The 22,507-nt window shown below is 49.7% G+C and overlaps 1 protein-coding gene across 2 annotated transcripts in view; it reads right to left on the bottom strand.

The window, feature by feature from the left end:
* The window catches only part of HPS5 (HPS5 biogenesis of lysosomal organelles complex 2 subunit 2), a 594,029-nt gene that overhangs the window by 517,992 nt on the left and 53,530 nt on the right, over nucleotides 1-22,507 (bottom strand). For both annotated transcript variants that reach the window (XM_078681077.1, XM_078681076.1), the window contains exons 2-3: nucleotides 19,644-19,801; nucleotides 1,291-1,401 (exon numbers count right to left, since the gene is read on the bottom strand). In XM_078681077.1, coding sequence (XP_078537203.1) covers nucleotides 1,291-1,401; nucleotides 19,644-19,751 — 219 coding nt within the window. In that variant the 5' untranslated portion in view covers nucleotides 19,752-19,801. The remainder of the gene's footprint in view (nucleotides 1-1,290; nucleotides 1,402-19,643; nucleotides 19,802-22,507) is intronic.

Raw genomic sequence — 22,507 nt, 5'->3', positions numbered from 1 at the left:
TTTGAGGCGGAGGGACAACTGTCTGCTTCTTTGCCTTATGCCGAACACCTCCATGGCAGTGGGGTTCAGTGTGTCTACACTTTAGTTAGGGTGTTGGAGGCATTTGCCACAGTACTCACGTGCCCCCTTGAACTGATCGGTTGAGCTCCTAGTTGGAGCTGGTCCCTTCCCCACTGCTGGCAAGAAGAATGGGGTCGTCCATTTGTGAGCTTTGTGCTTCTGCCTCCTCTTCGATGGCTCTTTCAGAGTAGAGGCTGTATTAAAGCTCTGGCTGAATCTGGAACCTGAAGATATCAGGTGCGTCTTCTGCTCTGTGCGTCTGCGTTGTGCTATGGGCCCAGCGGTGCTTTCTTTGTTGTTGAAGAATTTTCTTTGTTCAGAAGGCCAGGCGCGCTTCACACAATGTTTCTTTGTGTTCTGGAGACAGGCTCAGATTGCAGATTTGGTGGTGATCTTGCCTTTAGTATTTTGCATGGCACTTGGGGCAGAAGCCGAAAGGAGTCTTTTCCACCACCCTATGTGCTTAGAGTGAAAAAAGATAGTGGTGAAATGTTGAAGACTAATTGGAGCCAGGCCTGATCCCGGGCAGGCATAAGTCTATAGAAAACCAGTAAGTCACTGGCTTTTTTTGCTAGTCTCCATTGAAGGGTGATGTATCAGCGTGTCAAAGCTTTGATCCCAGAGCTCCAAGGTAGACGTCCAAACCCAATGGCAGAGAAAAACAATCTAACAAAGGAGCTGATAATCAAGCGTAATGCAGACTATGGGAGGAGTCACTATACCTCATGACTCAAAAGACTTCTTCAAACAAAAACAAGTTGCAAACATCCAAGCCCAACATTAGATGGCAGATGTATGCTAAGCATTTGTATCTACGGCCAACACATGCTACGAATAGTCAACTATACCAATTAAACAGCCCAATCGGTTACCATATTTCATGGAAAGGAGCTTGCAGTGGGAGGACGTTTTCCGATATTTCCCTAAAAGGGAGCAGGAGTGGGAATTCTGGCATAGAGATAAGAGGATTGACGAGGAAGAATAGGAAAAAAAAAAACACATGCCTGTTCTTCATTTTAGTGTTAGGCTAGTTAAGCTCTATAGACTCGTACCACATTTCGCCTTTGCTGAATAATACTCATCTTGCATAAAGAAAACAAAGACCTGCAACTCTACACCAAACAATAAAATATTCCATTACTTAGTGTACCGTGAACATGTACAGGAATAAAAGAAATATGTACACCTAAGATCCAGTGTGAATAAGTTTAGCAAAGTATTGTATCATACCTTGTGTGTAAGTATCAACCTCTGCTTCCAGCCTTCTTTTTGGATAAGGTTTAGACCTCCACCTGAACTCCCCAGAGCCAGCCATTTCCGAGACACTGCTATGCAAGTACACTGTAAGAACATGGAAGGGTCAAAAGCAGTAACTGGTTACACAGCAAACAAACATTTCACCAGAACCTTCTGTATTTGTCATCAAGGTAGAATAATAACTCCTCTTTGATACAGCACTGAAAAAATGTGGGTTAATAAAGATGACCTTCATTTCCGGGCGGAAACTTTCAATTAAGACAGTGTGTGGTTGCTCTTTGCAAACAAATTAAAAGGCTCAAGCCATGCAGCAACTTCTTCGATACATTGCAGCCACTATGTTAGATTTAATAGCTGCCACTGCTATAAGAGATAACAGGAAAGTAAATAGTGGAAACTGAGCATTTCTGGAAGTTTAGCACCGATCTGTAGAAAGGTAGAAACCAACATTTTTCACCAACCTGCACTGGAGTCAGTGGCAGCCAGCGGCAAATTAAACTAGTGGGGCGAATATTTAAGCCATTGACAGGCATGGATTAAAAAAATTAAAATAAAAACAGCAGGGCACCCCTAGACTCAACGCCAAAAGATCTCCATCGTGGTCGGTTTTAAATAGTGTTTATAATGGTCCACAAACGAAAGCTCTGGAGTCGAGGCTGAATGAACGGAGTTTCTCACAGTGCCTGTCAGTGAGTTAAATCATCAAAATAAAAAAAATAAAAAAGATTTACTTACCTATTGCTTAGTGATCGGTGCTCCTCTTCGTCTCTCCACTTGGTGGCTCGAGCACAGGCTCTCAGAGCCTCATCCAACTCCCCCCTACCAAACCAGTCACTGCTCTTATGCTGCTCAGGCAGTATGAGAGAAGCAGAGGTATTGGCAGGAGCGCGCTGGTTGGATGCGCTTTCAAACACGAGCCGTTTGGATTCATTCACAGGTAAAAACCGTGCTGGTTTTTTCCTTTCCCTTTCATAATAATAGTAGGAATACGTGATATATCGCTATTATGCGAACTGAGACGCGCTTTAATATTTCATAGGGGCTTCTATTTACAATCGCTCTATCGACCCTTTGACTCTTTGAAGGAAGTGGGACGATGACTTAAGAACGGTGCATGTTTTGCCCGACGGCGGCTGCTTGGCAAACTCTTCAATTTGTTTTTTCTGAGGTATGTGATACTTAACTCACTAACGTGCTTAGCTACTTAATCCACCTCTTGATCTATGGTTGCACTCCATCAGGCGGGAATGCTGATCCTTTATTGTTTTATGTCCCCAGGCTATAACAAACGGTATACTCTCTGTCTACAATTCAAATAAGAAATTTATTTAATGAATCCATCGGTCTCGTTTCTGACTACCTTCACATTGATGACTTCTGGTAAACTTTTTTTTTTTTTCCAATAATCTTTCACGTTGGTCTGTGTCGGTCTGTGGGTTCAAATCACACCACATGGTTCTGTATACACCACATTTGTAATAATGTGACCGTTAACGTGACTTTATTGACATGTGCTTTGAACCCCGTTAGGGGGTACGCTGACTTTTTAAAATTGCATGTCTTCAGGCATAATATACGAGATACTATTTGTCTTCAATCAAGAATCTGACCGTTAACGTGATTTTAATGACATGTGCATTGAACCCCGTTAGGGGGTACGCTGACTCTTTAAATTACATGTCCTCAGGCTTTATATACGAGATACTATTTGTCTTCAATCAAGAATCTGACCCTACCAATAATGATTCCTCCGTCTCCAATCTTTCCACTTTCCTATTGAGGACTACTGGTAAGCTCTTCCCCTTGGTTATTTGTCAACCTGTGATCTTATTCTGTAATACACTTGCCAATTACTGCCTTTCTCTACCTCCACACCTAGATAGAATAATCCGAGTGTGAGTCTGGATGAGACGTTTTTCATGTACTTTGGAGAATACCCACTGCCACAATATAACAGTGGTAAGCAGGATCATGTTTATTTATTTATAGAAGGGGGTGAAGCCCCTGGTTGTGTCCATGGGAAGAATATTTTCTTTTTTTCCCTTATCTCACGTACGGAGTATTCAGGAGGTAGAATTTCTGCCTCAACTCTTGGACGATAAATCATGAATATGCCCTTTGAGTTAACATATTATATTTATCCACCCATCTATGAATATCAATCGGATTACCTCTTTGACAACACGTTTTTAATAGTTCAAGTTTGCTCTCTCACTGATCCGCCGTCTTTGTTTATTAATTAACAAGAATGGTGATTACTATATAATGAATAAATTTCTTTACCCTATAGGAGGTTGCTCACCCACAACTTGTATTGTCCTGAAGAAGACCCACCGCGTAAGGAATATTCACCTACCTTGTTTACGGGTCGAAACGTCGACTATAAAAACACAACCAAATCTCCTACCCCAAGCAGAACATTAATGGTTGCAAGGGATTTTGGATCTGTGATGTAACAATTTTGGTTGGACTCTTTTGAGCGCCTTTGATTTGGCCCTTTTGGTTTCCAGAGGGACCATATGAATCGACTCCCAAACCTGTAATATTTTGTGTCACTGAATGAATCTCACTATTACGTGATCCCATCATTTTCCCTCACTTTACCTTCACCACCCCCTCCCCGTTGTGAATGTGGGCACCTATGCTTATCAATAATCTGTCTTACATGCAATGAAATATATATGATGAACATTATCCCATATACAGGGAATATACAGAATTGATTAAATCTTTTGTTGTATTTACTAGCGTTGCTGTCAGAATTTTTTGTGAATGATATTTTGCAGTTTACATGTTATTTGTCTTGGACCCCCTTTTTAGGTCTCGCCTGTCAATGCGCATGCGCATTGAGCAGAGCGAGACTATAGGGCTTTAAACAAAGTTTACCTAACTGCGGCGATTTGGTGCTGTGCCCGTGGCTTTTAGGTCAATGCGCTTGCGCATTGACCTAAAATGCGCGTGCACATCACCAAATCGCCGTCTGTTCCCTCAGCCGCACTCCTCCCACACCTTTGAAAACTTGTCTCCAGGGCTGTCTCTCAGGAAAGGGTCGCTTAAAACACCATAAATTGTGCTTGCTGCCCCCTCCCCGTACACTTAGCAGGCCCCCACACGGCGGCCTGCAACAATGGCAGGGGGGCGCCTCTCAACACATCATTAAGGCTGTTTTACCAAATGCAAATACAGCAGAGGCGCCTCAAAGACCGTCTCATCTCTCACCCTCACCCTCACTCACCCTCAACCCCTCACCCTCAACCCCTCACCCTCACTCACCCTCAACCCCTCACCCTCAACCCCTCACCCTCACTCACCCTCAACCCCTCACCCTCACCCTCACTCACCCTCACTCACCCTCTCACCCTCACTCACCCTCACTCACCCTCACTCACCCTCACTCACCCTCACTCACCCTCACTCACCCTCACTCACCCTCACTCACCCTCACTCACCCTCAACCCCTCACCCTCAACCCCTCACCCTCACTCACCCTCAACCCCTCACCCACCCTCAACCCCTCACCCTCACTCACCCTCAACCCCTCACCCTCAACCCCTGACTCACCCTCACTCTCACTCACCCTCAACCCCTCACCCTCAACCCCTCACCCTCAACCCCTCACCCTCACTCACCCTCAACCCCTCACCCTCACTCACCCTCACCCACCCTCAACCCCTCACTCACCCTCACCCCTCACTCACCCTCAACCCCTCACTCACCCTCAACCCCTCACCCTCACTCTCACTCACCCTCAACCCCTCACCCTCAACCCCTCACCCTCACTCACTCACCCTCACTCACCCTCAACCCCTCACCCTCACTCTCACTCACCCTCAACCCCTCACCCTCAACCCCTCACCCTCAACCCCTCACCCTCAACCCCTCACCCTCACTCACTCACCCTCACTCACCCTCAACCCCTCACCCTCACTCACCCTCACTCACCCTCACTCACCCTCAACCCCTCACCCTCAACCCCTCACCCTCAACCCCTCACCCTCAACCCCTCACCCTCCCTCACCCTCAACCCCTCACCCTCACTCACCCTCAACCCCTCACCCTCAACCCCTGACTCACCCTCACTCTCACTCACCCTCAACCCCTCACCCTCAACCCCTCACCCTCACTCACTCACCCTCACTCACCCTCAACCCCTCACCCTCACCCACCCTCAACCCCTCACTCACCCTCAACCCCTCACTCACCCTCAACCCCTCACCCTCACTCACCCTCACCCTCCCTCACCCTCACTCACCCTCACCCTCACTCACCCTCACTCACCCACCCTCAACCCCTCACCCTCACTCACCCTCAACCCCTCACCCTCACTCACACCCTCACTCACCCTCAACCCCTCACCCTCACTCACCCTCAACCCCACTCACCCTCAACCCCTCACCCTCACTCTCACTCACCCTCAACCCCTCACCCTCACTCACCCTCAACCCCTCACTCACCCTCAACCCCTCACTCACCCTCAACCCCTCACCCTCAACCCCTCACTCACCCTCAACCCATCACCCTCACTCACCCTCACCCTCTCACTCACCCTCACTCACCCTCACTCACCCTCACTCACCCTCAACCCCTCACCCTCACTCTCACTCACCCTCAACCCCTCACCCTCACTCACCCTCACTCACCCTCACTCACCCTCACTCACCCTCACTCACCCTCAACCCCTCACCCTCAACCCCTCACCCTCACTCACCCTCAACCCCTCACCCTCAACCCCTGACTCACCCTCACTCTCACTCACCCTCAACCCCTCACCCTCAACCCCTCACCCTCACTCACTCACCCTCACTCACCCTCAACCCCTCACCCTCACCCACCCTCAACCCCTCACTCACCCTCAACCCCTCACTCACCCTCAACCCCTCACCCTCACCCTCACCCTCCCTCACCCTCACTCACCCTCACTCACCCACCCTTAACCCCTCACCCTCACTCACCCTCAACCCCTCACCCTCACTCACACCCTCACTCACCCTCAACCCCTCACCCTCACTCACCCTCAACCCCTCACCCTCACTCACCCTCAACCCCTCACCCTCACTCTCACTCACCCTCAACCCCTCACCCTCACTCACCCTCAACCCCTCACTCACCCTCAACCCCTCACTCACCCTCAACCCCTCACCCTCAACCCCTCACTCACCCTCAACCCATCACCCTCACTCACCCTCACCCTCTCACTCACCCTCACTCACCCTCACTCACCCTCAACCCCTCACCCTCACTCTCACTCACCCTCAACCCCTCACCCTCACTCACCTTCACCCACCCTCACCCTCACTCACCCTCAACCCCTCACCCTCACTCACCCTCAACCCCTCACCCTCACTCACCCTCACTCACCCTCAACGCCTCACCCTCACTCACCCTCAACCCCTCACTCACCCTCAACCCCTCACTCACCCTCACTCTCACTCACCTTCACTCACCCTCAACCCCTCACTCACCCTCACCCTCACTCACCCTCAACCACTCACCCTCACTCACCCTCAACCCCTCACCCTCACTCACCCTCACCCTCAACCCCTCACCCTCACCCTCACTCACCCTCAACCCCTCACCCTCAACCCCTCACCCTCACTCACCCTCACCCTCACTCACCCTCACCCTCACTCACCCTCAACCCCTCACCCTCACTCTCACTCACCCTCAACCCCTCACCCTCACTCACCCTCAACCCCTCACTCACCCTCAACCCCTCACCCTCACTCACCCTCAACCCCTCACCCTCAACCCATCACCCTCACTCACCCTCAACCCATCACCCTCACTCACCCTCACCCTCACTCACTCACCCTCACTCACCCTCAACCCCTCACCCTCACTCACCCTCAACCCCTCACCCTCACTCACCTTCACCCACCCCCTCACTCACCCTCAACCCCTCACCCTCACTCACCCTCAACCCCTCACCCTCACTCACCCTCACTCACCCTCAACCCCTCACTCACCCTCACCCTCACTCACCCTCAACCCCTCACCCTCAACCCCTCACCCTCACTCACCCTCAACCCCTCACCCTCACTCACCCTCACTCACCCTCACCCTCACTCACCCTCACTCACCCTCAACCCCTCACTCACCCTCAACCCCTCACCCTCAACCCCTCACTCACCCTCAACCTCTCACCCTCACTCACCCTCAACCCCTCACCCTCAACCCCTCACTCACCCTCACTCTCTCTCACCCTCACTCACCCTCACCCTCAACCCCTCACCCTCAACCCCTCACTCACCCTCACTCTCTCTCACTCTCACTCACCCTCAACCCCTCACCCTCACTCTCACTCACCCTCAACCCCTCACCCTCACCCTCACTCACCCTCACTCACCCTCACTCACCCTCAACCCCTCACTCACCCTCAACCCCTCACCCTCACTCACCCTCACTCACCCTCACTCACCCTCACCCTCAACCCCTCACCCTCAACCCCTCACTCACCCTCACTCAACCTCACCCTCAACCCCTCACCCTCAACCCCTCACCCTCAACCCCTCACCCTCAACCCCTCACTCAGCCTCACTCTCTCTCACCCTCAACCCCTCACCCTCACTCACCCTCACTCATCACCCTCACTCACCCTCACCCTCACTCACCCTCAACCCCTCACCCTCACTCACCCTCAACCCCTCACCCTCAACCCCTCACCCTCACTCACCCTCAACCCCTCACCCTCACTCACCCTCACTCACCCTCACTCACCCTCACCCTCACTCACCCTCACTCAACCTCACCCTCAACCCCTCACCCTCAACCCCTCACTCACCCTCACTCTCTCTCACCCTCACTCACCCTCACCCTCAACCCCTCACCCTCACTCACCCTCAACCCCTCACCCACCCTCAACCCCTCACCCTCACTCACCCTCAACCCCTCACCCTCAACCCCTGACTCACCCTCACTCTCACTCACCCTCAACCCCTCACCCTCACCCTCACTCACTCACCCTCACTCACCCTCACTCACCCTCACCCACCCTCAACCCCTCACTCACCCTCAACCCCTCACTCACCCTCAACCCCTCACCCTCACTCACCCTCAACCCCTCACCCTCAACCCCTCACCCTCACTCACCCTCACTCACCCTCACCCTCAGTCACCCTCAACCCCTCACCCTCACTCATCACCCTCACTCACCCTCACCCTCAACACCTCACCCTCACTCACCCTCAACCCCTCACCCTCAACCCCTCACCCTCACTCACCCTCAACCCCTCACCCTCACTCACCCTCACTCACCCTCACTCACCCTCACCCTCACTCACCCTCACCCTCAACCCCTCACCCTCAACCCACCCTCAACCCCTCACCCTCAACCCCTCACTCACCCTCACTCTCTCTCACCCTCAACCCCTCACCCTCAACCCCTCACCCTCACTCACCCTCAACCCCTCACCCTCACTCACCCTCACTCACCCTCACTCACCCTCAACCCCTCACCCTCACTCACCCTCAACCCCTCACCCTCAACCCCTCACCCTCACTCACCCTCAACCCCTCACCCTCAACCCCTCACCCTCACTCACCCTCAACCCCTCACCCTCACTCACCCTCACTCACCCTCACTCACCCTCAACCCCTCACCCTCACTCACCCTCAACCCCTCACCCTCAACCCCTCACCCTCAACCCCTCACCCTCACTCACCCTCACTCACCCTCACCCTCACTCACCCTCAACCCCTCACCCTCACTCACCCTCAACCCCTCACCCTCAACCCCTCACCCTCACTCACCCTCAACCCCTCACCCTCACTCACCCTCACTCACCCTCACCCTCAACCACTCACCCTCACTCACCCTCACTCACCCTCACCCTCACTCACCCTCACCCTCAACCCCTCACCCTCACTCACCCTCAACCCCTCACCCTCACTCACCCTCAACCCCTCACCCTCACTCACCCTCAACCCCTCACCCTCAACCCTCACTCACCCTCACTCACCCTCACGCACCCTCACGCACCCTCAACCCCTCACTCACCCTCAACCCCTCACCCTCACTCACCCTCAACCCCTCACCCTCACTCACCCTCAACCCCTCACCCTCAACCCCTCACTCACCCTCACTCACCCTCACCCTCACTCACCCGCAACCCCTCACCCACCCTCACCCACCCTCACTCACCCTCACTCACCCTCACTCACCCTCACTCACCCTCAACCCCTCACCCTCACTCACCCTCAACCCCTCACTCACCCTCACTCACCCTCACTCACCCTCAACCCCTCACCCTCACTCACCCTCAACCCCTCACTCACCCTCAACCCCTCACCCTCACTCACCCTCAACCCCTCACCCTCACTCACCCTCAACCCCTCACCCTCACTCACCCTCAACCCCTCACCCTCAACCCCTCACCCCCTCACCCTCACCCCCTCACTCACCCTCACTCTCACTCACCCTCAACCCCTCACCCTCACTCACCCTCAACCCCTCACCCTCACTCACCCTCACTCACCCTCACCCTCACTCACCCTCAACCCCTCACCCTCACTCACCCTCAACCCCTCACCCTCACTCACCCTCAACCCCTCACCCTCAACCCCTCACCCCCTCACCCTCACCCCCTCACTCACCCTCACTCTCACTCACCCTCAACCCCTCCCCCTCACTCACCCTCAACCCCTCACCCTCACTCACCCTCACCCTCACTCACCCTCACCCTCAACCCCTCACCCTCAACCCCTCACCCTCACTCACCCTCACCCACCCTCAACCCCTCAGCCTCACTCACCCTCACTCACCCTCAACCCTCACCCTCACTCACCCTCAACCCCTCACCCTCACTCACCCTCAACCCTCACTCACCCTCACTCACCCTCACTCACCCTCACTCACCCTCACCCTCACTCACCCTCAACCCCTCACCCTCACTCACCCTCACTCACCCTCAACCCCTCACCCTCACCCACCCTCACTCACCCTCAACCCCTCACCCTCACTCACCCTCAACCCCTCACCCTCACTCACCCTCACTTCCTCACTCACCCTCAACCCCTCACCCTCACTCACCCTCAACCCCTCACCCTCACTCACCCTCAACCCCTCACCCTCACTCACCCTCAACCCCTCACCCTCAACCCCTCACCCTCACTCACCCTCACCCCCTCAACCTCAACCCCTCACTCACCCTCAACCCCTCACCCTCACTCACCCTCACTCACCCTCAACCCCTCACCCTCCCTCACTCACCCTCAACCTCACTCACCCTCAACCCCTCACTCACCCTCACCCTCATTCACCCTCACTCACCCTCTCACCCTCACTCACCCTCAACCTCACCCTCCCTCAACCCCTCACCCTCAATCACCCTCAACCCCTCACTCACTCTCAACCCCTCACCCTCAACCCCTCACTCACCCTCACTCACCCTCAACCCCTCACCCTCACTCACCCTCACCCTCACTCACCCTCACCCTCACTCTCACTCACTCACCCTCACCCACCCTCACCCTCACTCACCCTCAACCCCTCACCCTCTCAACCTCACCCCCACCCCCTCACCCTCACTCACCCTCACTCACCCTCACCCTCACTCACCCTCAACCCCTCACTCACCCTCAACCCCTCACCCTCACTCACCCTCACAACACATATTGTGTTACAATAGGTGTCACATTTGCGAAAGATAAAACTATTGGCATTGTAAATAACAAAGCTATTAATTTCGCTATTTTTAAAACAAGCACATAAATAAAAAATGTGTCCTTTACAATACCAATAGCTCAAACTTTCCTAATGCGAGACCTATTGCATTGCTGTGCTTCTCTCCCCTGCTGCACTCTCCTGCTCTCTATAGATGTGGCCTAACGACCAGAGCTGCCATCTAAGTGACATAAATACAAAATATGTTGCATTCCAAATGCTATAGGTGTCACATTCGCGAAAGTTATAACTATTGGCATTGTAAATGACAAAGCCATCAATTTAGCTATTTTAAAAACAAACAAATAAATAAAAAATGTCATTTACAAGACCAATAACTACAACTTTTCTAATGTGAGACCTATTGCATTTCCAATGCTTGTTTCTTCATTCAAGCACTGGGGGCCTGTACTTTCTCTCCACCCAGCTGTCTAAGATAGCTCAGGTTAGAGTATGTCAGTTTTCATGTTTCCTGCACTCACATGGGAGGGGCGATGCTTCTCTGCTGTCCTGGAGGCAACCCTGCTGACTATAGCAATCAGAAGTGCAGGTATGATGGAATGAAAATGTTCAGAGTTGAATTTAATCACTGAATACATCTGCTTTTTAGGGCTCGCCTGGCGTTGCAGCGCGAAGCGCTGCCGCTAGCGAGCCTTATTCTCGTTGTGAAGGCCTCCCCAAGTGGTACAGACCGGTGCACGAGCAGACACCGGTCTGTGAACGCGCGAACCGCAGGGAACGCCAACGTGCACGCTCACAGCGTCACGCTCCTGCCCTCCCGCATCTCTTGCATGGCACGCTCCAGGCAGACTTGTTCTTTCAGGGGCACCTCTGGTGAATTCTGTGCAGCTGCCGATAGCAGCCCTGCAGATTGCAGACTTTTAAATCTGTAGCGCGAAATGCCTCACTCTCTGTCACCTCTCTCTGCTGGGAGCATCTCCTGCTCCTCCTGTACTCCAGTACTTTGTCCTGAACTGGACTCCGTCCTCCTACCACTGACAGGCGGGCACATGGCGGCCTGGGCGGCTAGAAGGAGGCGGGGCCCCCAAGCTAATGAGCGGCGTAGAAGGCAAAGGGGTAGGGCCCTAAAGGGAAGAGAAATTATAAAATGTAGATGAAATTTACTGGTATTATGGAAATAGGGGGCGCGGTGTATTTAAAAGGCGTGGCTTGAATGAAAAGGTGGGGCCATTGCAGGGCGGGACAAGTCTTGAGGGGCGGGGCTTGGGCCTTCGTGTAACTGGTTGTAGTTGCCGCACCCTGCAGTTTTACTGGGAGCAACGCCTCCTGGGCACCGGGGGCGGAGCCGAGGGAAATCAGGAGGTGTCGGGACTCAGGGATTCCCGGCGGCGGCAGGAGGAGTCTTTCGAGGCAACTGCAGGTAAACAGCAGCTGGTGGCGGCCACCCGGGATGAGCAGCCATGGCATCGGTGGAGGTGGCAGTGCGGGTCCGGCCCATGAATCGCAGGTAAGAGTCCCCGCTGGCCGCCAGAGGAAGCAACGCATCCCAGCGTCACCGTCTGGGGTGGTCTGACCTGTGTGCACCAGCCATTGGACCTTATTAAGCCTACGTCTGCAACCTGCACCACCATATCAACATCGACAGTCTACTAGTCTGCCCGCCCACACACTGGACTACCAGAGCACCTGTGTTAACTTCCCTTTAAGAATGGTAGTCAAAAAGCAACTACTAGAATATACACGGGAATGATAACCAAACCACATCCGGGCTAGGAGCTTAAATCTGTGTCTGCTACAGAACTATTGCTTTACGACCCTCAGAAATGCAAAAGCCAATTATACAAGTGTCAGGAGGGCCCTTACATCAGGACAAACTATAATCAGATAACAACTATAAACATATCTGCATAAACGCTTACCTCAATGTTGCCTGTTAAAAACATCGCGACAGGGCCCTTATACTAGTGCTATCTAAACATTTGTGGAAGCAGAAGAACCTTTTTGTTTTTCCGTATAACCCACATATCACTAACACAAATTCGTTCCCACATATTTGCTAGTAGTAGTTGCGTACCAATGTTACTGCCAGCGAGTACATACTTTAGCCAGCACCTACAACTGTGTGACCAGGTTCGGACTGCGAGAAAAAATAGTCCCCAGTACCAAAATTAAAGTGGTCCCGATTAGTAAACCAGGTAGCGAAAAAATGTGACCCACGTTTACAAATCAGGCAAGTTTCTTAACCTGTATAGACACTGTATTGGTCTTTTGCAAGGTATGGCAAATTGCATGCTTTTGTGTTTGCTGTAGGCAGTGAAACTCGGTTTTCTTCGTTTTAGGTAGAGAATTTGCATCTCCTATCTGTATAATTTCAACTCTGTCTTGAGACAAACTCAGCTAGTCATTAGCCAGTGCCTTCAAAATCAATGACACAAAATTCAGCGAGTAAGGACACAGAATAAGGATCCTGGCGAGAGTGGAGGTACTCCTTATGAATACCAACAGTGGGATCTCCACCTCAATTTTCAGCACGTAAATAAACGACAAATTGTTCAAGCCATCTAAAAGTAATAATGCAACAGCCTGAAATCCCCTTAAACAATGAAAATGGTCAGAGATAAAAGAACTGGGGTAATAAGTAAGGAAAACTCATCCCCGTCCCCAAAGTTGTACCGGACTCGTGTTTCGTAATGGGATAAATAGCTTGTGCGCCAAGCTGGCCTGAGTCTAAAAGATACCCTCTTCTAGATTGGCTCACTGATGGAAGAGCCTAGTCACTACCTGGCTGTATAATGATTTAGACATGTAATAATTGCAGTTTGTAATGTTTATTGGAGCAGCTTGGGGGAAAAAAGATTTTGCTGATTAAATTAAACTAGCAGAGGTAAAGGGATCTTCTTTGTATGGATTATTCTTTTAATGTATTTTAAAATATAGGCTATTATTGTAAGTAGCTTTTTAAAAAGATTCAACTTGAGAAAAATTACGAAAGTATAATTCAGCAACTAAATATAGGGACTACGATAAACAGCCTGAGAGAAAGATAAACAGAGAGAACAAGAGGGAACGATAGAGAAAATTATGAATACTAGATAAAGGGCTGCTATTTCTAGCTCACTGGTCTCATGCATGACTCTTAGGTCGAGTACATAACCTAAGTCATTAGACTTGCAGTACAGGTAGGTTTCAAGATTTTTCAAGCCTGGATACAATATTGCTTATAAGTTGTTAGTACAGTTAACAACTTTGTTTATATACATACATCTCAAATGCTGGACAGCTTTTAGTGCATGTTCACATGACTCAATAGATCTTACAATGGTCAAAGATACCTCGGTTGACCATTATTCGGAAGACTGTGATGTTATTTAAACACCCAGTTCTGAGTGAAAAGAAGTTTTCCTAAAAGAACAACCATTTAAGACATACATCACCTGCAAGATGGGGCATGCATACCCTTTAACAAGTCCCAATGATTTTCCCATCAGAATAAAGCTACCATTCGAGGATAGCATTATAGACATTGTAAGCGCTGAATGACAATGTCCCCTGCAATCACACTGCCTAGTGCAGGAATGGCTTGTCATGTCTAGAAGGGATTAACTCCTTTCAAGAGAGTGAAGGCCTATCAAGCTCTAGTGGCAGCAGATGTCCAATGACATGCAAGAACTTTGTTGCATTCACTGAGTGTTCAAAACTGTTGCAGGTATCACCCAAGGCAAGGAAGGCATGGCAGTTGTGGAGAAAGGGTATTTATAACAAAATCACTTAAGTCTGAATAATTGCTGATCTATTATCTCATCTAGTAGGCCACACAGGTATGGTAAAAACAAGGTGGAAGTGATTTTGAGGCAAAAGGAGGCATACATTCCACCCCTCTGGTCACACATCACAAATACTCGCTGTGTAGTTTCCATATGCGAGTTTGTAAGTACTGACATAGAGATACACTGCAAATCTTACCTCAATCCAAGTGGAGTACCTTCCTATGACTGGGTGGTATTAGTCAGTTTTGTTTCTTCAACTCAGTACTGAAGACAGGAGAGAAGCAGCCAATGGAGGATTTTTGGCATTCCATGGTTTGTCTGCTGGAAAAAGGGCCTACAGCACAAAAGTATGAAGCCCTGAAATCTATGTAAACGTGTTCTTTGCAGTCTTCGACCAGACCAGTGTGAATGTGGTCAGTGGTTATTCTATTATGATTAATGTGTATAAGGCTTTGTCTTTACCACCTGTGTGTAGATCAGTGTGTCCTCCTGTGACAGTGAGCAAGTCCATAGCTCCCAGTCCTATTTTCAATGTATGGCTGTCCTAATTTCTGTGTTTGCCTCTCTGTGGCAGTGACTCACTGTCTCAGTGTGTGAGATATTCTACGATTTAGGGGCTCTGCAAATATCATGGTCTCCATGATCAATGGATGCCCCTATCTCATTGCCTTAGAATTCAGGTGTTCAAGTCTGGACATAGTGCATGCTCTATTCTAGAGCCACTGCATTTTTATTGTCCTAATATTAGTGTGTTCTCTAAGCATTAAATTATTACGTGTCTGTACATTCATTGCCCCAGTACTTGCATCAAAGTTCCAGGGTGTTCCTGTTGGACTTGGCCCTTCTGGCAGGTTCACCCCTAAACTTTTTGATTTTAATGGTGACCTGGTGATGGTGATTTTTGGTTTCTGCGCACTTTCACTGTGTCCCAGTGGAAAGTGCATGCGCACTCTGAGTGCATGTGGTGAGATGGGCCTGCCCTCCCATAGGAATGCATGGGGAATGTATGTGTCCCTGGTAGTTCCTGATGCGTGGGGTGTGCAGTCTCGAGTCTGGTATGTGCGGACTCATGGGATTAAATGCTGCGCAATGATGCATGCGGTGTGTATGGGTCTAGTGTGGAAGTGCCACTTCTAGAAGTGTGCCTGTCGGTGCAGTGAATGTGCTGGCGTGTGATTGGCTGGAGCTGGCTGGGGTGCCAGGCTCCATGAGTCATGATGGGTCTGCCCGGTGGTGAGTGTTGAGATTAGCATGTGTGATGTGAGGGAGTGGTGCACCTGGGTCCTGAATAGGGCTGGGCTTTCCCCACACAATGCTGGCTCCGCCCCCTGTGGTGCGACTGATGACCCTAGCCTGCCTGGTGAATGGAAAGGGAGGTTGTGGAAAACAAATTACTCCAAAACCAGCTGCAACTGGTTTCTCCCCCACCCTGCACCCGGAGACAAAGGATTCTAATGTATAAAAAGGGGCTGTGTCCCCTTGCAATTTGTTCTCTTCCAGGATCCTATCTGAGGGGGGCTGCTGCTGCTGCTGGGCGCCAGGAGGACCGCCACTTGGACTGCCTCCCTGCCTGGAGGCCCAGTGAGCTGGCTCTGGGCCCAGCCTTGCCCCCCTGCCTGCCTCCAGAACTTTGCTGGAGCTTTATTTTGCTTATAGCGCTGGGAGCACTTGATTCTTGCCCCTAGCGCTTGGGAGCGCTTTATTTTGTCACCAGCGCTTCCCTTGTTCTCAGCCGGTACCCACCCGGCATTTGACCCGGATTGGCCGAGATTTTCAATCCCCTGGCAGGTGCTGCCCGGGACCTTGCCGCTAGTTTTATTATTTAATTCGAGGGAGCCCACTCCCCAGTTATCCAGAAGAATCACCGCCGCCGGCCTGTGGATTCTCCGTGAGGCGCTGTCCCGCCTCCCCACCCCAGGGCCGCGCTGCTATTGGCCGCAGCCGCGACCCCGGGCCGCGCTGTGATTGGTGTGAACGCCCCCGAGGCAGGAGGCTCGTCGGAAGGGCTGCGTAGGATTGGCAGCCCCGCCCGCCGCACCAGAGGAAGAGGAGTCTGGTCGGCAATTACCGCGAGGCCCCCGTGCTATGAGGGAGAGCCCCGGAGTAGCAGAGGAGCCGGGAGACCGTAGCGGAGCCCCACCCGCCTCCAGCGAAGTCCGGAGCAAGTGAGCCGGTGAGAGCGGGTGGGCCCTGTTGGTTCTCCCGGGCGGCCCCCATTGTTCTTAGAGCCCCGAGAGGCTCCAGGCATTCCGGGGGTGACAGAGCGGCCCCGAAAGGCAGCGGGCCGCTCCAACATGCATAGTTGCTCCGAGTCCACGAGGGACTCCAACGACCGGCCATATTTGGTTGCGGGCCCAGAGAGGCTCGTGGGGGCAAGTTATTTTGAGAGCCAGAGAGGCGCTTGGCAGGCATTTCCGTTCTCGAGCTCACGAGGCTCCACGCCCACATATTTGTTTCATTAGAGCCCAGAAAGGCTCACGGCGCCCCATTTGTTCTTCGAGCCCCGAGAGGCTCCAGACCACAGTTGTTTTAGAGCCCAGAGGATCTTGAGTGCCAGTCTGTTTATTTAGAGCCACTAGGCTCTTGGGGGACACGAGTCAGTTGGTTAGAGCCTGCAAGGCTCCCACGTTGGCCCCATCCTGGTCTTCACAGCTGCCCAGCACTTAGTGGGCAGCTGCCACGTTTAGGCCCCTGACTTTGGGACACAGGGCGTCCTAGCCCCAACAAGGCCAGTTGGCCTGGGTACAGTCACAGGTGGTGACTAATGTAATTTCTGCGCAATTGTGTTCTCCTGCACCTCTGAATGTGTTTTGATGCGTCATGTGCCTTGTTCTTACACCGCTGAATGTATGGTTATGCATCATGTGTTTTCCTTCCCTGCACCTCTGAATGTTCTGATGCATCATGTGTAATGTTCCTATGCCTATACCCCTAAATGTATGGTGATACTTAGGTGGTTGTTTTCTCCTAGTACAGGTGTTGCTAGTGAGGCCCTGGTTCCCTGCGTAATATTCTCCTAAGGTGGTTAGGGTGGCGTAGGTGGTACTTACCTGGTACCAGTAGTTGCTGGTTGGGTTCTAAAGTGATTATTCTTCTATGATCTACAACGTGCTATTTCTAACAGTATTTCTAGTTCTAAAAGTGCTGATTCCTGACAGTGGTCCAGGTGGCCCTGTCTTGTACATATCCCCTGTAAATTTTGCCCGTGCCGGTCGCACATTTTAAAGTGTGTGTTTTTATCTCATGTGTTTTGGTGTAATACAAAGGCTATTTTTATACATAACCTTGTGTGGAGTTTCATTTGTGGTGAGCCTTGGGTGTTGTTGCTGGGGGTGCATGCGCAAACACTTAACTCACATTGCCTCCGAGTTAAGCCTTACTGCTCGTGCTACGTTGCCAAGGGAGTGAGCAGGGGTTATCTTGGCGTGTAACTCCCTTTCCCTGACGTTGGAAGGGTCGTCTCGGACTGACTTTGGCTCAAGCCCTGGCCAGCCGGGGATCCCATTTCTAACAGTTCCCATCAGGGTTTCACTGTATTCACAGTTACAGTGCCTGCCTATTAGTTGTCCATGTGTTTTTTCTATCTTACTTTCAGAAGACACTCGCCAATGTATCTGTCCCAATATTAGTGCAATCCTCAACCTCAGGTTTGAGCATCCCTTACCTAGTGCTAATGTACTCTTTGTACCAATGTGAATTTTCTATCGGTCTAAATTTATGAGGCTCCCAGTCTTGGTGCATTCCCTGTGTCAGTAAGCCTGTTCCTATGCTAGCACATACCGTCTCATGGGTAGGTTTCTGCATGTCAATGTCTGTGCATGCCTGCCCCAGAGTACATGTCCTCTGTCCAATGTAATATAGACCCTGACCCATTGTCTTTGTGTTTTCTAGGTCAGTGGGTGTGTATTGCATTTCCCAGTGTCTAGGTTGCAGTATCACTTTATTTGTATTCCAGTGGATGTTGGTGTACTACCAGACCACTTATTCCCTGACTATTTCCATGTGTAGGTCTCTGTGTCGTCATGTGTGTGACACCATGCCTCAATGCATGTTGCCAAGGTTTCTGTGTCTCAATTACAGTCACGTCTATTTTTCATTAAGTATATTGGGGTATTAGTAGTGCCCAAATTCCTAGGTCTCACTGTCGAGGTGCAAGTTCTTTCTGTCCCACTGAATGTGTATTCGTCCCTGATCTCCAGTACGTTCCCTGGCACAGTCAGTCCAGTCCTACTTCTAGTGGCAATGTATTCTCTATAAAGATCAGTGTATTGCTTGACTCTAGGAACACATCTCCCTGTACTAGTGTAAGGGTACTGTTGGCCCTGTTTTGAATATTCCTGGTATCTCTTAGTCTCTTGTACATGCCAACTTATCCTATGTACCTGTCACCTGGTCCCATAATTCAAGTACCAATGTCACAATGCCCACATATTTCCTGGTCACATGCTATTATATTCCTGGCCCAGTGACAACGTCAATGCATACACTGCACATGTCTACACTGCCACAGTGTATGTGCATTTCCACTCACATTGCCCGTCCACTCACTTACCCATTGTCTGTGTACTTACTAGCCCCAGTGTTTAATGTACTCCCAGTGTCAGTGCATCTATTAGCCCAGAGTGGATTTGTTCCCTATTTCAGTGTCATTGAGTCACCAAATTGCAGACATGGATTTGAGTGGTGTCTGTGAGTGCTAGCTGCTGTATAATATGGTGAAGATTAGCAGACATGCACATGACACAGTGGTAAACATTCACACACAACACAGGATCTGGAGGTAAGCAACAGCGGGACATTTTCCTGTTCGCAGTTTTGGGTCTATTTATAGTGTCGTAATAAGCTGCTTCAAAGCAGTGTTACTTTTGCATTATAAATGACGGTAACATTTTTAACACACTACTGTAAAACAGTACACCCATGGGTTTCCAAGTTACCTTCAGTCGCTGGGAGTCCAAACGGAGTGCAGAAAGTAAAGGATCAAGAGATTCAAATTCTGCCAAAACATGGCTGAAGGCCTCCGGGATATACAGGACTGACGTCATAAAGCCCAAATCGCTGCTCTTCAATCAAAGGGGAATTATATCAAAGCATTCTGTGCATCAACAAGAAAAATGTAACAAACGCATCAGTACACATTACAGAATCAAAACAGACACTTATTTTTTAGTGCAACAGCTCCATTTCCACAATGATGCAATCTTAATGTGTCGTGTTAGTACCAAGGTTGGGAAAACGACAAACTCGACTAGCGGAGTTTCAAAATCAAAGAAAAATGTTCCGCATAATTTTGCAGTCATTATGCTGAACATTGTCTTAGCTGCCATCCGTCCACAGTGCGCCATCTCACCATGCTACTTTCTAAATACTGCCAGAAATAGAACAGTCAAATTAAGAAAATGATATACTTCTTTAATCATCTGTAATAAATAACATTCACACAATCACACACCAAAATTCTGATATGAAATGACCTACTTTCTTTGCAAAGTACAGACCAACTCATTTGCTATAGCAGGCAGTGTGACCTGCTCATAAGCAGCAAGGAGGGATACGCCCATCAAGAAACAAACAATGCCGTTTGTACTCCTTTCCTTATTATCTAATTGAATCAGCCATGCCAAGTACCACGCATCAGGTGTTAGACTAACACATTTTAGTGTGGAGGTGCGCGTCACCACACTAAAATGCAAAGGGACGTATTATAGCGTTGCAGTCTTGGCAGTGTAAGCGTCGGACTAGAGTAAGTTAAGTAGCAGTGAACAAGCAGCGGGCGCGCAGACCGCGCACTGGCCAGACTGGCGCTGCTGTGGTAGAGACAGGCAGTGTGACTGACACGGTACTCAAGTTACATTATGCAGGCAGGCTATGGGCAGGTGGCCAGGGGGGCTCATCTGCGACTCGTTAGTTGGCTGTTGCATGCACTGCTGCAGCTGCATTCATGTGACATGGCTTCACGACAGCAACAAACAGTGTATGCATTTGGCAAGGGAGGAGACAGGAAGTTAAGTTACTCGTGAGGTGGGCCGCAATACGAGCGGGGGACAGTTATGAATTTGTGTATTTAGTTTTAGCTGTAGCCCCTGCTGGCACCACTGCCTTTGCCAAATTGGTGCACCATCATGCTGCTGCCCCTGCATCTCTAAGGGATAGGCTTCTGTCAACTGCCATAGAAACAAGCAAACACTTTAACGAGGAGGTCTGGCCATTTCGCATCTCCCTTCGGCCAATGCTGATTTGCCCAAACAGGGGGGGGGGGGGGGAGGATCCTACTGTCCTAAAGAGAGTCTTAAACTTAAACAATGTGGACGGGCCCACTATGTGCATGTAATTACTTTAGTCACTGTTTGTGGCATGAGCTTGGACCCATTGGGTTTTGTTAAAAGACCCCTCACACACCAACCTAGTTGGTGTCATGCTTCATCATCGGGGTCCCAACCGGGTTGCCGAGTGCCCCCTGCTTGTGCTACGACGCCTGATTACAGCGGAGCTGGTGTTGGTGCGTAAGTGTGATGTGATATTCTACAGTTAAAAATACCTCTGAGAATCCTTGCCTTTAATTCCAATTATGGCGGCTCAGGATATATTTAAAATATGTGTGGTGCAACGGTTAAGGATTAATTACCTATAAATTGGCTTATGTGTGGCAGTCTACATGTTTCAGCCCCCGCTGTGTGATTAACGGGGCTTTCTTCAGGACCAGAAACGTGATAAGTGAGAGGCAAAAGGTGAATGTGGCCACGTGAAAAACCAATGTGGTACCTACACACGCGCTAAGGTGTGTGTTAAAAAATGTCGGCGTACTCACAGACACTTTAAAATTTAAACTTTAAAAAGCTCTTCCCTATCAGCAATTCGGGGTTGATCAATTTCCCTTGCAGACCCACCGAGGGCACTTTGGTATTACAGAAGAGGCCATAGAAGCTTGTGCAGCCTTTCCGTAACACAGATAGCACTGGCGCACATGTAGTGGCAGCACTATGATTAGAGGGTGTTCCCTCATTTGCATAGCGACGTGGTTCCCTGCAAATCAGGGAATGGCATTGCCACTTTTAGGCACGGCTGTATTATGGACAATGTATTTCAATTCCTGATTGAAATTGATACAATAGATTAAAAAATTTGTACTGTTTCTGAAATGGATGCTGTTGCCTTATTAAAAGGGCAATGTATATATTTTTGTATTGATTTGCAAATTTAAGTTTGAATTTTATATTCCTGATTGAAATTGATACAATAGATTAAAAAATGTGTACTGTTTCTGAAATGGATGCTGTTGCCTTATTAAAAGGGCAATGTATATATTTTTGTATTGATTTGCAAATTTAAGTTTGAATTTTATATTCCTGATTGAAATTGATACAATAGATTGCAAATTTTGTACAGTTTCTGAAATGGATGCTGTTGCCTTATTAGGGCAATGTATATATTTTTGTATTGATTTGCAAATTTAAGTTTGACTTTTATATTCCTGATTGAAATGGATACAATAGATTAAAAATGTTGTACTGTTTCTGAAATGGATGCTGTTGCCTTATTATAAGGGCAATGTATATATTTTTGTATTGATTTGCAAATTTAAGTTTGAATTTTATATTCCTGATTGAAATTGATACAATAGATTAAAAAATGTGTACTGTTTCTGAAATGGATGCTGTTGCCTTATTAAAAGGGCAATGTATATATTTTTGTATTGATTTGCAAATTTAAGTTTGAATTTTATATTCCTGATTGAAATTGATACAATAGATTGCAAATTTTGTACAGTTTCTGAAATGGATGCTGTTGCCTTATTAGGGCA

The sequence above is a fragment of the Lissotriton helveticus genome, chromosome 3_1 (assembly GCF_964261635.1).
Source record: "Lissotriton helveticus chromosome 3_1, aLisHel1.1, whole genome shotgun sequence".
Lineage (NCBI taxonomy): Eukaryota > Metazoa > Chordata > Amphibia > Caudata > Salamandridae > Lissotriton > Lissotriton helveticus.
Note: the sequence above shows the minus strand (reverse complement) of the source record. Positions and strands in the feature narration are given on the sequence as shown.